The sequence below is a fragment of the Brassica napus genome, chromosome A9, assembly GCF_020379485.1.
Source record: "Brassica napus cultivar Da-Ae chromosome A9, Da-Ae, whole genome shotgun sequence".
Taxonomy (NCBI): domain Eukaryota; kingdom Viridiplantae; phylum Streptophyta; class Magnoliopsida; order Brassicales; family Brassicaceae; genus Brassica; species Brassica napus.
Window position 1 is genome coordinate 18,000,958 of NC_063442.1, and position 14,485 is coordinate 18,015,442.

Genomic DNA, 14,485 nt, shown 5'->3' on the forward strand with positions numbered 1-14,485 from the left:
GAAGCCAGGCCGCCTCAAAGCGAAAAGGCCGGCGACAGGCATTTCCTTTCACCTCGGGCGTCAGTTGCACATATAGTGGTGCATGGTCTGACGCCAAGAAGGGGAGGTGTGAAACTCTTGCATCTTGCCACTTCAATCTCGCTTGAGCACAACATAATACTCGATCCAACCTCTTTGCTACAAAATTACTCGCCGTTTTACCTCGCTTCCATGTGAATTGATTCCCACAAAAACCCATGTCAATGAGTGACATGTTGTTAATCCATTCACCAAAAGTTAGAGAGTCTTCCGACAACCTCCCATTCCCACCACTCCTTTCATCTAATCGCACAATTGTATTAAAATCCCCACCCACGAACACCGGACCAACAGCATTGCTTATCACCTCTCCCAACGCCTCCCAAAGTCCACTTCTACGGCTAGGCGAAGGAGCCGCATATACAACAATCAAGTTGATCACTTCCTCCCCCCTTCCTATCTTTGCGTGAATAAACTGATCCGAAAACTTCACTACTTCAAGCTCTCCTAGCTCCTCCCTCCATAATAGCCACAAGCCTCCACTTTGGCCACAAGCATCCACCCTGAACGAATTACCAAAACCCAAACCTTGGCATATTCGACTTGCAGCTTCTCCACCAGCATGAGTTTCGAACACAGCAAGGATATCTGTCTTGAACTTCTTCATTAAATAACGGATCGATCTACGAAATTGAGGTTTATTTGCCCCCCGGCAATTCCATAGGATGCACTTCATCAGAACTTTGTAATCAGAGAATAAAATTACCGGGGCAAACTGTTATGCCTCCACTTCCTCCAACACTTCTCTCTCCTGCTCCCCCTGGGAGTCCATATCATTGAGTGACGGTATCTCCGTTGTCGCAGATTGAGCCTGTAGCTTCCTCTGCCCACCGCCTCGCTCCGTATCTTTCTCATCTCTAGTGAGTTCTCCAACTCCAGCGAAGACACCTCCAGGCCGACCAACACTCACGTTTTCAACCCTCAATCGCTTTCCACTCACCGATAAACCAGTCTCGCCTCTAGTTGGGCCAAAAACCAGGCCACGAGTAGGCCCAACATTCCTTGATTTTGGCTTAAGTAGACTTGGGCCACGTATCTTGCCAGATGCCTTATCTTTAACTCCACATCTAGGTAACGTCTGATTCCCGCTTACTCCTTTTGCTGCAAACGACAAATTCTTCCCAAGTACTCCACTCGATATTGCTGAGCTTAGGTTAGCAGAATTCTCATTTTCTTTATTCTCATCATCCCTTTCAACATCATCAGTTGGATTCTCCGTCACACCCTCTTCACTTAGGCCTCCAAATCTATTCAACACTGTTACTTTCTCAACCACATTCTCGTTTCTTACTTCCCTTGGTCTACTCCCCACCATTATCTTACTTCCCATCACATCTCGTTCCCCAATTCTCTGCACAGAACTTCCTACTGCAATTTGTTGCTCTGTCTTTTTTCTTGATGATCTCACTTTAGTGAATTCAGTTTCCATCCTCATATCTTCCGTAGTTTCAGGCAGTGAAGTGTCTGGGTTAGACACAGTGGCCAAGACTCTCGCTGCAGTCTTTTTTGGGCATGCGTGCGCTAAGTGTCCATACATGCCGCATGTCGAACAGATGGTCGAGATGCCTTCATACGAGACCCAATACCTCTCACCATTGATCATCACTGTCCCTTTTAACGGCTTATTCAGATTCACTTCCACATATATTCTCGCAAATCTAGCTCTCTCAAACTTCAAAGTTGTCAAGTCAACTTTTATCGGTCGCCCTAGACCTTTTGCAATCCCCATCAAAATCGCCTTGTGGTAGAAGTTAACTGGTATATGCGACAACCGAACCCACACCGGTGTCGTAACTATCTCATCTCTTAGTGGATCAAAATCTGGAGTCCATGCTTGTACCATAAGGCAACTACCAAACGCTCTCCATGGCCCCCCCGATAAAGCGTTCATGTATTCCTCATCTGATTCAAAGCGCACCATGAAAAAGTTCCTTGGTAGGTCCATGACGAACATCGACCCATTAGGTTTCCACAGTTCCTTCAACTTATGAGTCAGGCTCATCAAAGGAACATTCCTCCCCAAAACCTTCACGATCATACATCTCTTCCACAGTGTATTCATCGCCGTCAGCACCTCTTCCCCTATTGTTATCACCGGCTCCCCATCATCTCCATTCGGAAATTCCAATCTCAGTCTCGACTCCACGAACTTCTCATCCACCACATCCTCCGGCACAGGCATCCCCCCTACGTTACTCCCTACAACCTTCCTCACCCAAGAGCCTGGAGCATCAGGAGGGTCCCCCGGTGGCCTTCCTTTCTCTCCGGTATCCTCCATGGTAGTGTCTTGTTCATCCTCACCCAAAACCCTAAAATCGCCCAAAACCCTAGCCCTAGCCGTCATGTGTACCAATATTTTTTTTCTGTCAAATCAGCATCCGTATGAAATGTTATTAATTATCATATATTACTTGGGCGAGAAGTTGGTAGAGCTTAATATAGTCACATTAGATCTTATAAATTAATTATTATTTGCAATTGCGTTCCTTTAAACTAAAACCCCTACGTTTTCTAAAGATTTTTATGGTTATTTTGTACGCTGATCAATCTAACAATTTTTTAAAACTTATCTTTTTGTGGATTGATTCTTTCAGACCATCGTTTTTCTTAAATGGGCCTAGAACAATTTGTAATGATTAACTAAATATGTCACATACATAGTATAATGTGTTTCAGTTTTGAAATTGTTACATACTCAAAATTAGGAGTGTCAAAATGGGTCATGACCCATGGGTTGATCCAACCCAAATTGACCCATTAACCCAAATGAACTGTTTATTTTTGATCCAATGGGTTAATGGGTTAAAAGGTTAACGGGTTAACAAGTTAATGGATTAACAAGTTAATAGGTTAACAAGTTAATGGGTTAACAAGTTAATGGGTTTATGGGTTGGGTCAACTCTGACTCATTTTGTTTTCAATTAAAAAAAATATGAGTAAACTCAATTCTAAGGTTTGATAAAATTGAAAAATCATGAGTTTCTCTAAAGTCCAATCATTTATTCGGTGGTAAAATGCGTTTCCCGCCAAAACGTGTTTTCCCGCCAAAACTACAAAACAAGTTTTCCCGCCAAAACTGTAAAACTCGTTTTCCCGCAAAAACGCAATTTCCCGCCAAAACTGAAAAACCAATTTTCCCGCAAAAACGCGTTTTCCCACCAAAACCGCAAAAAACGTGTTTTCCCGTCAAAACCGCAAAAACACATTTCCGCCAAAACCGTAAAAACGCATTTTCCCGCCAAACCGGCAAATACACATTTTCCCGCCAAAACCGCAAAAACGCAATTTCCCGCCAAAATCGCAAAAAACGCATTTTTCCGCCAAAACCGCAAAAACGCATTTTCCCGCCAAAACCGCAAAAACGCATTTTCCCGCCAAAACCGCAAAAACGCAATTTCCCGCCAAAACCGCAAAAAACGCAATTTCTCGCCAAAACCGCAAAAATGCATTTTCCCGCCAAAACCGCAAAAACGCATTTTCCCGCCAAAACCGCAAAAACACATTTTCCCGCCAAAACCGCAAAAACGCATTTTCCCGCCAAAACCGCAAAAACGAATTTTTCCGCCAAAACCGCAAAAACGCATTTCCCGCCAAAACCGCAAAAACGCATTTTCCTGCCAAAACTGCAAAAACGCATTTTCTCGCCAAAACCGCAAAAACGTGTTTTCCCGCCAAAACCGCAAAATGCATTTTCCCGCCAAAACCGCAAAAACGCAATTTCCCGCTAAAACTGTAAAAATCAGTTTTCCCGCAAAACCGTGTTTCCCACAAAACCGTGTTTCCCGCCAAAACCGAAAAACTCGTTTTCCCGTAAAAACGCGTTTCCCGCCAAAACCGCAAAAACGCGTTTTTCCGCCATAACCACTTAACACGTTTTCACGCCAAAACTGGGAAAAATCATTTTCTCGCAAAAATGCTATTTTCCGCCTAAACCACAAAACACATTTTATCATTTTGATCAACTTGGTCTTAACTTAAAAATAATTTATTATAAAGATATTGGGTCGATGGGTCAACCATTAACCCATCTAACCTATTTAATTTAATGGGTCATGGGTCAATCCAACCTATTTAATAAATGGGTTGGGTTGACCCATGACCTATTAACAGTAAACCCATTTGGGTTTTGGGTTGGATTGACCCATTTGACCCATTTTGACACCCCTACTCAAAATCAATATGAACCACCATCACTTTCGTTAATACTTTGTTAAAAATTCGAATCCGAAAAAGTGTTACTGAACCTGAACCAAAAATTGGTTAGATATTCAAACGGATTCAAAAGTCTAATATCTAGAGAACCGAGACCAAATCCAACCCAAACCAAACATTTTCAGGTATTTGAATATATATGAATTAGGTTTATATACTTAAATCTATTAATTATTTTTATATTTAATTTTTAAAAATATCCAAAATATATTAGATATTTTTAAGCTGTTCAAAATACTTAGAAATATATACAGATGCTTAAAAATATATGTCTAAAATAGCAAAATGTTATTAAAAAATACCAAAAATACTTAAAATATCTATTGATTTTCTATCCAAATATTTAAGCTAAACCAATTTTATGTTAAGTTTAAGTAGTTTTTTCATACATTATTAAAATTTGTATGTTATATATTATTTTCTTTTCATATTATGAAAAATTTAAAGTATATAAATATTAAATTTTTAAAAATAATTAAAACTGATTATCCAAATCTGAACCGAGCTCGCAAGAATCCAAACTGAACCCAAAATGAAATTTATAAATACACGAAAACAGCTAAAATATGTATCCCCAAAAACATGAAACCAGAGTAAACTCAAACCGAACCTGAATGGTACCCGAATGCTCATCTCTAATCAAATGTAAAAAAAAATTATCGATAAAATATATGTATTATTTATAATAATAAATTATATTACATTAAAAAAAAACTCATTCCGCGCTAGAGATTATCATCTAGTATTTTTTTATTCCAAGATAACATATATCTAATACATTATGACATCTAATCTTTTAAAAAGTTAAAATCTTAATTTCCCCCCCCCCCCCAAAAAAAAACTTTAGTCATCATCACAAAACTAAGTCGAAGATGAATTCATCCACCAAGAAAGTGAAGAAACCATTAGCCAACTCTTCAACCACATTCTCTTTCTCATCTCCATTAATGCAACCCCATTTCATTTCCTTCACATAAACCTTTCTCTTCTCCCTCACTTCCCAACTCATAAACATCTCTTCTTGTCTATCCATTACCCAATCTTCTACTTTCTTCACCATTAATGTCTCTTCTTTTGCCCCAATGTTATCTTCTTGAAGATAATCTAACAATAGATTATCTGCTACATTAAAAGCTAGTATGTTGTTTGTTTCGCCGATTCTTGACTTCACAAGAGCAAACAAGCGGTTTGCTCGGTTTTCTGATTCGTCTTCTTCGGTTTCTACCACGTGATATGAATACTCTTCTTCTTCTCGCTCGACATACTTCTCTATGCGTTTCTCCAATTCTAGTGGCTCAAGCCGTACCAAACCATTTACTCTCCTGCTTTTTCTTGCATTTTTCTCATATGTATCTGCTGATGTGAGCTTGTAAAGTCAGTTACAAAATTATATTTCTCTTGTAATATATAAAGATTTGTTAAATATGGATGAATAGTCTTTTGACAACGTTACCATTTTGGTGGGAGATAAGACCAGTTATTTCATCATCTTCATCATCATCTTCAAAAGGGCATTCCAAGATTGATACTGGACTGAGTTGTTCTTTTTCTTCATTCACAAATTCCTAAAGAAATTTCAAATTTAATATACTCTGGCTCGCATGTAATCACACAACACTACAAAAATTAACTAAACAAAGTATTGTCTCAACAAAATAATAATAATAATAATAATAATAATAATAATAATAATAATAATAATAATAATAATAATAATAATAATAATAATAATAATAATAATAATAATAATGATATATGAGAGAAATCATAGTGGAAAAAAATAAGTTGACAAGAGTCAACCCATCCCATGACCACATCATGTTTCTCTCTATCTATCTGTCAATGCCCCCGATCGATAAAATTAATTATGATCGTATCCTAACTTCTTTTGATTGAGATTTTATGTTTGGTATTTAAAAATCATTTTATAAAGTATCAAATCCAATAATTAAAGATTTCATGTATTAGCTGGTAAATTTCATGAACATGGGTGATAAACTGATAATTAAAATCTTCATACTTAAATATGGCAAGTACTACAATATAAATGTATGAAGATATGCGTATCTTATGAAGTTTGTACCATGAAACAAAAAAAAAAAACTCTCGCGGGATCATGTGCCGTATAATCCGCATTAGAAGCTACGTATGAAGAATCTCAGCCCTCGACATCATCGCTAATCTAAATCCTACACCACACGTGACTCGCACGCGTTCCCCGACAAGTTTCAAATATCTGAACTATTTTATTTATTTTAAGTGCATTCACACTGTACAGTTGTACAGTGAAGAAGGAAAACGATCTTTTAACGAACTAACCTTTCTGTTGCACAGGCTGTCGCAGTTAACAGATGATCCGTCACAGTCACGTGCGTTTAAACTCTCTCCGATCTCATCACCGTCTTCTACGGCGTCGTTTTCGTTTGACGTGGAAGAGAACAACGAAGAAGATGACTGTACAATCTCCGACGACGACGAGTTCGTGAAAAACTCGCTACCGGAACTCGACGAGTCACCACCGGTGATAATGTTCACGGTGGTGGTGATCGCCGAAGCTTCAGAGACTGAGAATGTCGCTTCGTCGGCGACGGTGGAGATTTGAGAAAACAGATCGGACGGTTGTCCTAAACTCTCTTCGTCCGGGAAAAACGCGGCGGATCGCCACCATTGGATCTCTCCATCTCCGATGTCAATGACGGTAACTTCACGGCGAGATTGCCTTACCGGTTTGCTCCAGAAGCATCGTTTAGAGAAGCTTCCAGAGAAACCGCCTTGTTGTTTCTCATCTCCCTTTCCTAACGTAGCCGTTGCATGGAACGGTATAAGTTTAACGGCGTTAAGAAACGCCGTAGAAGCTTTATGGACGGCGTTACTGATTGCCGTTCCGCAAGTCGTACGGCTTCTTTTAGTGAGACGCGGCTTCTGGATCAATCCTGACCGTTTCATCTCGGCGTCAAGGAGACGACGAACGGTGGAAGATGAAGAGGAAGGAGGAGGTTGACGACGTGGGAATGATTTGAAGCCGTTGGATGAACAAGAGCTGAGATCATCGAGTAAGTAGTCTCTTAACATCAACGGCTTTAAACGTCTCTTGCTTGTTGAGAGACGTTGATCGGAGGAACAGGTGATCGACGCCATTGCTAGTCGTGAGTTTAAGTGATGAGTTTAACTAAGATTTATAAGTGAAGAATAAGAAAGAAGCTTCTATGTGAGGTGTGTAATCATCAAACCGAGGTTTTTCATTTTTTTATAATTAATATTTTGAAAATTTGAAGTTACGTTTGTTGAATTATTTATTGGTTTAGATTTGAAATCAGAATCTACTAAATAAGTAGATTAATATCTAATTGAATGATTAATAAGTAAAGTTTAGAAGTGAATAGAGAGAGAGACCAGAAGTTGACCTTGTAAGAGCAACATTATCAAGACATTTGAACACTTCTTATGGGCGATTCTTACCCAATATTGGCCCAAAAATAAATATAAAGTCCGTTTAAATGAAGGAGGCGATTTTTAGGTAAGAAGTTTTTTGACTTCGTTCTTCTGTCACGTGTCATTCTGTTATACGTGACGTGAAGCGGTAGAGGGTCGCGTCGTTTTGCTCTGGATCTATTCTCTCCGTCTCCCTCTTCTCTCTCTCTCTCTCTCTCAATCCGTAGACGGCGATTCACATCGATCGATCGTGGAATCTCGCCATCGAATCTGCAGGTTCGTATTACTCTCTCTCTTTGTCTCCCTCTTCTCTGTCTCTCTCTCTCTCGTATCGATTATGTGTTTCTAATATTTTGCATGCTTTGGGTTTGATCAAGGTCCGCGGAGTTTGGGTTTCATCGTCTCTTCCTTCGGTCGCTTTTGACGGGTACTTCCGCCGTCGTCGACTCTCTTCTTTCTCCGGTTAGAAACCATCTCCGCCGCCGTCACCAACAGGTTTGTCTTCTTTCTCCGTCCTGCGTTAGCTATATAGAGGAATCATTTAAACAAATAGATTGGTGATTCGCCTTTTGGTTGTATATGATTGTTTAGTGATCTGTTGGTTCGTGTTTCTGATGGACTTTTGTTTACCGATGAATATGATTGTATAGTGATCTGTGTTTTTGATTGTAAAGCAGAGGTTTTTTAGTGAATTTTTCGTATACTTGATTGATTAGGGAACTTTAGTTAAAAAAAAATGCTTGATTGATTAGTGAACTTTAGTTAATAAAAAATGCTTCATCGATTAGTGAACTGAATTTTGAGTTATATACTTGATTGATTAGTGAACTGAATTTTGATTGTATAGTTGATGGAGAGCCACGTTATATGTTGTGATCTATACTGAATTTTGATTCTATACTAGTTGTTTTAGATACATTGGCTTCATCATTGACATGTGTTGTTTTAGTTGGTGTGTAAATTGAAGTAAGTAGGTTTCGACATTTAATGAAAACGTTGTACTGACTTTTTTACTTAGTTTGGTTTCGAAGGAGTGTTACTTGGGAAAGTTTTGTAGTTAGTTTGCTTGGTTTTGTAGTTAGTTTCGGAGGAGTAATAAATATTGATTAGTTATGTGTAACGAGTATAAGTAACTAATGTGTATCATATTTACTTACTTGTTTGCTTTGATTCTTTATTTTCCGAGTAATAAATATTGATTAGACCCTGGTAGTTGATTGTTAGAGAAACATTTAAGCTCTCTGATGGTTGTTCTCTCAAATTTCTTTAAATAGCAGCAACAAGTTTAATTCTTGTTGTGGTTATCCCTTACTCACTTCTTTCTCTCACGTATCTTTCTTTTCTATTCCTGTCCTTCTAATCGAAATGGATCCAAGGAATCCATTGAATCCCTATAGTGAGTCCCCTAGTTATAGTTATCTTCTCCACAGCCAAAATTATCAGTATGGAAGTTATCCTTCTACTCAGTATCCATCGGAGATCCCTCCTTATAGTTCACAACAACCTGAAGGTCCACCTGAACGTGAAGACCCAGCAGTTGCCTCTAAGGAGAGAAGGCAATGGACTCCAGCTGATGACGAGGTCGTCATAAGTGCTTGGCTCAACACATCTAAGGATGCAGTGGTTGGGAATGAACAAAAATCAGGGACGTTCTGGAAACGTGTTGCTGAGTACTACGAATCTACTCCACATGCTAAAGAGAGTGGTGAACCAAGAGAGTGGCTCCATATTAAGCAGAGGTGGCAGAAGATTAATGACCTAACCAACAAATTTTGCGGTGCTTACTCGGCAGCGGAGAGACAGATAACTTCTGGTCAGAGCGAGACTGACGTCCTCAAGATGGCTTATGATATCTACTACGCTGATCACAAGAGGAAATTCAATCTTGAGTATGCGTGGTGCGTGTTGAGGTTTGAGCAGAAATGGCTCAGTCTTAACACTCCTAAACCCACTAAACCCACTGGGAGTGGAAAGCGAAAAGCTGGAGAGGAATGTTCAAGCACCACTGTTGGTGATGAAGAGGTCCGGCCTGAAGGTGTCAAAGCGGCTAAAGCAAGAAGGAAGGTGGGTCAAGGAAAGTCTCTTGCTGATGTTACTACTGTGATGGAGATGAAAGAGAGATTGTCAAAGCTTGCCATTTTAGACACACTGTTAGCCAAGACAGGACCACTAAGCGAGGCTGAAGAGATTGTCAAGAACAAGCTGCTCGCTCAGTATTTCTGACTATCTGTTGCTGAGATATCTGTTTGTATTTCCTGAACTAGTTACTATGTTTGTATTTCATGAAATGTGTTGCTGAATTCGTTGTTTCATAATTGGTACCTTAATGTATTTCTGTTTGGTAGCATTTTCCTTAATGTATGTGTTTGTGACTTCCCATGTGTAGTAAATGTATTTACCTAAATGTTTTTCTGCTTGGTAGTTCTTAAAAAAATTTATTTTCGACATTTGATATACTTGTCTATCATCTTAAGGCTACTATTGACTGACTTTCAGTTTTTTTTTTGCAGGTTTAATTCGTAAAAATGGGCCGTTATAGTTACAGCCAGCCTTCAGATTCATCACACTATGGTGGGGATCAAGCTGATAGTGGGTACAGCGAGACAGAAGAGCTTATTGGTCGTGACCAAGCTGAGTTGGAGTTGAAGTATCCTGAGCCGTCTCAGTACCCTATGCAGTATCCTCCACAACCTGAGGTGGAGTTTGGATTCCCCCAGGTTTGCTATTGTGGTGATGCACCAATTCTAGTTACATCAAAAAACGATCCGGGGAGGAGGGTATACACCTGCAAGAATGTGGATGATGGCGATTGCCATGTCTGGAAGTTTTGGGACGTCGCGGTGATGGAGGAGATGAGGGCGAGGGATAAACACATTCTGCAGTTGGAGGAAAAGGTAGATAACCTTACCTTAATGAGTAACTTTGAGTCTGAGGAAAAGGTGGTTAGGCTAGAGAACTTAGTTTCTGACTTGGCAAAGAAGTCGTTTACTTTAAAAATTGAGTTTGAAGTTTGTGTTGGTGTCATGCTCTTTGTATTAGTGGTACTTGGTCTGGTGATCGGAGGGAAGTGATGTTGGTGTCATGCTCTTTGTATTAGTGGTACTTGGTCTGGTGATCGGAGGGAAGTTTGTGTTGGTGTCATGCTGTTAACCCTTATGAGACTATGTACTAATGTGTTGTATTGTTATGAACTTTATGAATTACAAATGTGTTGTATTGTAATGAATTAAATGTAAGGGTTGGTGCACTTTTTTGTTAGTCAATTGTTTATTCCTCCATAGTTAATTGTTTATGCCTCCACTCCATGTATATTGTTCGATTCAATCACTTGCATAATTAACTTATTGATATCGAATTTGTCACCCAACTGTGCAATGTGACTTTAAAATGTGACTTTGAAACAACAACTACTTGTCTCGTGAACCACTTTAAACAACATAATAATTCAAAGGTACAACATAATAATTCAAAGGTGTAAGAGTCACATGAGTTGTTTTTTACTTCCACAACAAAACAATATACATTCACAAATTGTATCACGAGAACACAATATACATTCACAAGTTGTATCACGAGAAGAGCTTATTTGCCCCTATAAATATGAAAGATCATTGGCAATTTAAAGACATCTCTCCCCTTTCATCAACTCTTCATTTTAAATGTAAAAAAACTCTAATGGCATCTTCTTCTCATTATCACTACCATAACGATGACGATGATGAAGATTATGTTAATGATTACGTTGAAGATTATGTTAATGATTACGTTCAAAACTTTGATGAAGAACCAAAAAAGCGGAAGCAACGTATTTATATGGAGAGGTTCCGAGAAGACGGCCACCAGAAGCTTTGGAATGATTACTTTAGCGAGACTCCAACTTACAATCCCGAGTTATTCCGCCGACGGTTCCGAATGAACAAATCTTTGTTCTTGCGTATTGTACAACGTCTCGAAACCAACATACCGTATTTTCAACAAGGAACCGATTGTACCGGACGGTCTAGTCTAACACCCCTACAAAAATGTACTGCAGCAATTCGACAGTTGGCTTATGGCGGTGCAGCTGATTCACTTGATGAGTATGTCCGGCTTGCTGAAACGACAGCTCGGAAATCTTTGCACAAATTTACCGCCGGAATAATCAGCTTGTTTGGTGATGAATACCTACGCCAACCGACACAAGAGGATCTGCAAAGACTTCTCTATATTGGAGACCAACGTGGGTTTCCGGGGATGATTGGCAGCATCGACTGTATGCATTGGGAGTGGAAGAATTGCCCCACTGCTTGGAAAGGAATGTATTCCCGAGGAACAGATAAACCAACAATTGTTTTGGAGGCGGTAGCTTCAAGTGACCTCTGGATATGGCACGCGTTTTTTGGAGCTCCAGGTACTATGAACGATCTTAATATTCTTGATCGATCCCCCGTTTTTGATGACATTATTAACGGAATTGCGCCAGAAGTGAACTTCTATGTTAATGGTAATCAATATCATTTGGCATATTATCTCACTGATGGTATTTATCCTAAATGGGCGACTTTTATTCAATCTATCCGACTTCCTCAAAGTGAGAAACATTCGTTATTTGCTAAAACCCAAGAAGCTGTTCGAAAAGATGTCGAGCGTGCCTTCGGAGTTCTGCAAGCTAGATTTGCCGTAGTGAAAAATCCATCCAAGCTATGGGATAAAGACAAAATAGCAAATATTATGAAGGCATGCATCATACTCCATAATATGATTGTCGAGGATGAACGATCATCATACACTCAGTATAACGTGAGAGAATTTCAAGAAAGCGAGGAAGATGATACATTCACCGTTACTCCGAATTCAAATCTCGGCACTGCAATGGATCGTCGATCGAGCGTCCGTAACAGACAAGCCCATGAACAATTAAAATTCGATTTAATGGAAAATATTTGGGCTAAATTTCGACATTTTCCAAATAACCAATGATTTTAAAGTTTCTATGAATTGAATAAATGTGTGATTTATGAATTTTTTTTTTATGTATGGAATGTAATAAAATGTTTGTAATTTTAATTAAATTAAATTTTTTCCTCTTTTTAATGTATTGAATATAAATAGATATATCTTAATTACTACTTATTAATAAAAAAATGATTCTATACCTAAGAACCTTCTAAAAGTTCCATTGATAATGTTGTATTTTACTTAAGTATCTTAGAAAACTTCTTAGACTAAAAATACTAATTAAATATTCTAAGAAGTTTGATAAGAGTTGGCATTGATAATGTTGCTCTAATAAAACAGGGGACGAGATTCTTGCGGCTAAACTACAGTGTTTGCCTCTCACGTGTGTGTGTGCACGGCTCCTCTACGTCCTTTCCTCAACACACTTTTCTATTAGATTTACAACAGTTTTATGTTTTTAATATGTACTTATTAGTGTAATTTCCAGATCTCTATTACCAGATTCCAACTATTACATCGAAACTACAAAAAATTCTGATTTGTTCATAATCAGTTTTGTATTTAGTGAGTAGACTTTGTGACTAATAATATACAAGAATTTAAAACCAATTAATAACATATTTTTAAATGTAACAGCAACTAAAAATAGGAAAATATTATTATTTCAGAGTAGTGCTTGATGAAATTATTCGTTAAAAGACTTGATTTACGTGTTGTGAGCAAGATCGATGGAAGAGAGAGATTTGGAGAAGATGAAGTTTGTTAGAAAGTTCTATATTGATTGGTTAACTTTACCGTTTACAAACTAAGCTATTTATATACATTACATATGTACTAAACCGAAAAACTGAACCAGCGAAAAGAAACTAATTCAGCTTAACCAAAACCTGGTTTACACTTCAATAAATATATATGGTGGCATTACCAATTTAATAGATCCTTAGAAGTACAAGAACATATTGCTCGTGACAGCTGTTTAGAAAAATGTATTGGAATTATGTGTAGAAGTAATGAACTGATGATATTTATTGATGTATAACATACAAGAGTTGTTATGAAGATAAGGATAAATCGATACTAGATAAGTACAAGAATACCTTCAATAACTTAGATACTTACTAATACGACTATGTTATTATTTATACCAATATACCTCTTTAAGTTAAGTTAGACGTCGGTTACGAAGTCCAATCTTGGAATTTAAAGTGGAGAAACCGTCATCGAAGAAGAGGTTTGGTTAAGGCATCAGCTAGTTGTTCAGCAGAGCAAATGTTTGACACATATTTTTTTTTCGCTTCAGCTTATTCACGAACAAAATGATATGCTGTGTCATTCTAAAGTGAAACACTAGGTTCACAGCCAAGTATGTCACATATATATTGTCTAAGTAGATAGTTGGAATGATAGTCGACTGAAGGCTAAGTTCTGTCATCAGCGAACTTATCCATTTTATCTCAGCAGCAGCATCCGAGACTTCCATGTATTTAGTGTGTGGAAGATGTTGCAACACTTCCTTTCTTTCGTGCAAACCAAGAAATAGGGTTCTTGCCTAAGTAGATTGTATAGGCTCCAGTGAAAATGTAGTCATTTTTATCTCATACCAATCCACATCAGTGTAAGTATGAAGAGTAGAAGACGAGGAAGCTGAGAAGAAAATGTCCTTATCGGTTGTTTCAACAAGATACCTAAGAACTCTTTTAAACTTATCCTGGTGACTTGTAGAAGGTTGGTGCATTTACAATTGATTACAAAGACATAGTAGTGAAATCTATATATATAAAGTTGAATTGTGCTCTGAGCACAGCCTTCCACGTCATCAGATAGA

At 38.3% G+C, this 14,485-nt stretch overlaps 4 protein-coding genes across 5 annotated transcripts; 2 read left to right on the plus strand and 2 right to left on the minus strand.

Annotated features, from left to right (window-relative positions):
* Nucleotides 1-796: 796 nt before the first annotated feature.
* On the minus strand, nt 797-2,422 carry LOC125578102. Its single transcript, XM_048740388.1, has one exon. The coding sequence runs from the start codon at nt 2,420-2,422 to the stop codon at nt 797-799; it is 1,626 nt and encodes a 541-aa protein (XP_048596345.1).
* A 2,552-nt stretch (nt 2,423-4,974) lies between these two features.
* LOC106364530 lies at nt 4,975-7,953 on the minus strand. 2 transcript variants are annotated; one of them, XM_048740826.1, is made up of 3 exons: nt 6,610-7,942; nt 5,744-5,855; nt 4,975-5,643 (listed from the first exon to the last, which is right to left on the minus strand). In XM_048740826.1, the coding sequence occupies exons 1-3, from the start codon at nt 7,426-7,428 to the stop codon at nt 5,144-5,146; spliced, it is 1,431 nt and encodes a 476-aa protein (XP_048596783.1). In that variant the 5' UTR covers nt 7,429-7,942; the 3' UTR covers nt 4,975-5,143. The 2 variants fall into 2 exon arrangements, with proteins under 2 accessions (XP_048596783.1, XP_048596782.1); XM_048740825.1 differs by having other exon boundaries at nt 5,070-5,646; nt 6,610-7,953.
* A 1,134-nt stretch (nt 7,954-9,087) lies between these two features.
* Nucleotides 9,088-9,945, plus strand: LOC125578103 (glutathione S-transferase T2-like). Its single transcript, XM_048740389.1, has one exon. It carries the CDS (start codon nt 9,088-9,090, stop codon nt 9,943-9,945), a length of 858 nt encoding a protein of 285 aa, XP_048596346.1.
* Nucleotides 9,946-11,397: 1,452 nt separating this feature from the next.
* Nucleotides 11,398-12,681, plus strand: LOC106378926. The gene is made up of 2 exons (XM_048740390.1): nt 11,398-11,974; nt 12,188-12,681. The coding sequence occupies exons 1-2, from the start codon at nt 11,398-11,400 to the stop codon at nt 12,679-12,681; spliced, it is 1,071 nt and encodes a 356-aa protein (XP_048596347.1).
* Nucleotides 12,682-14,485: the final 1,804 nt, after the last annotated feature.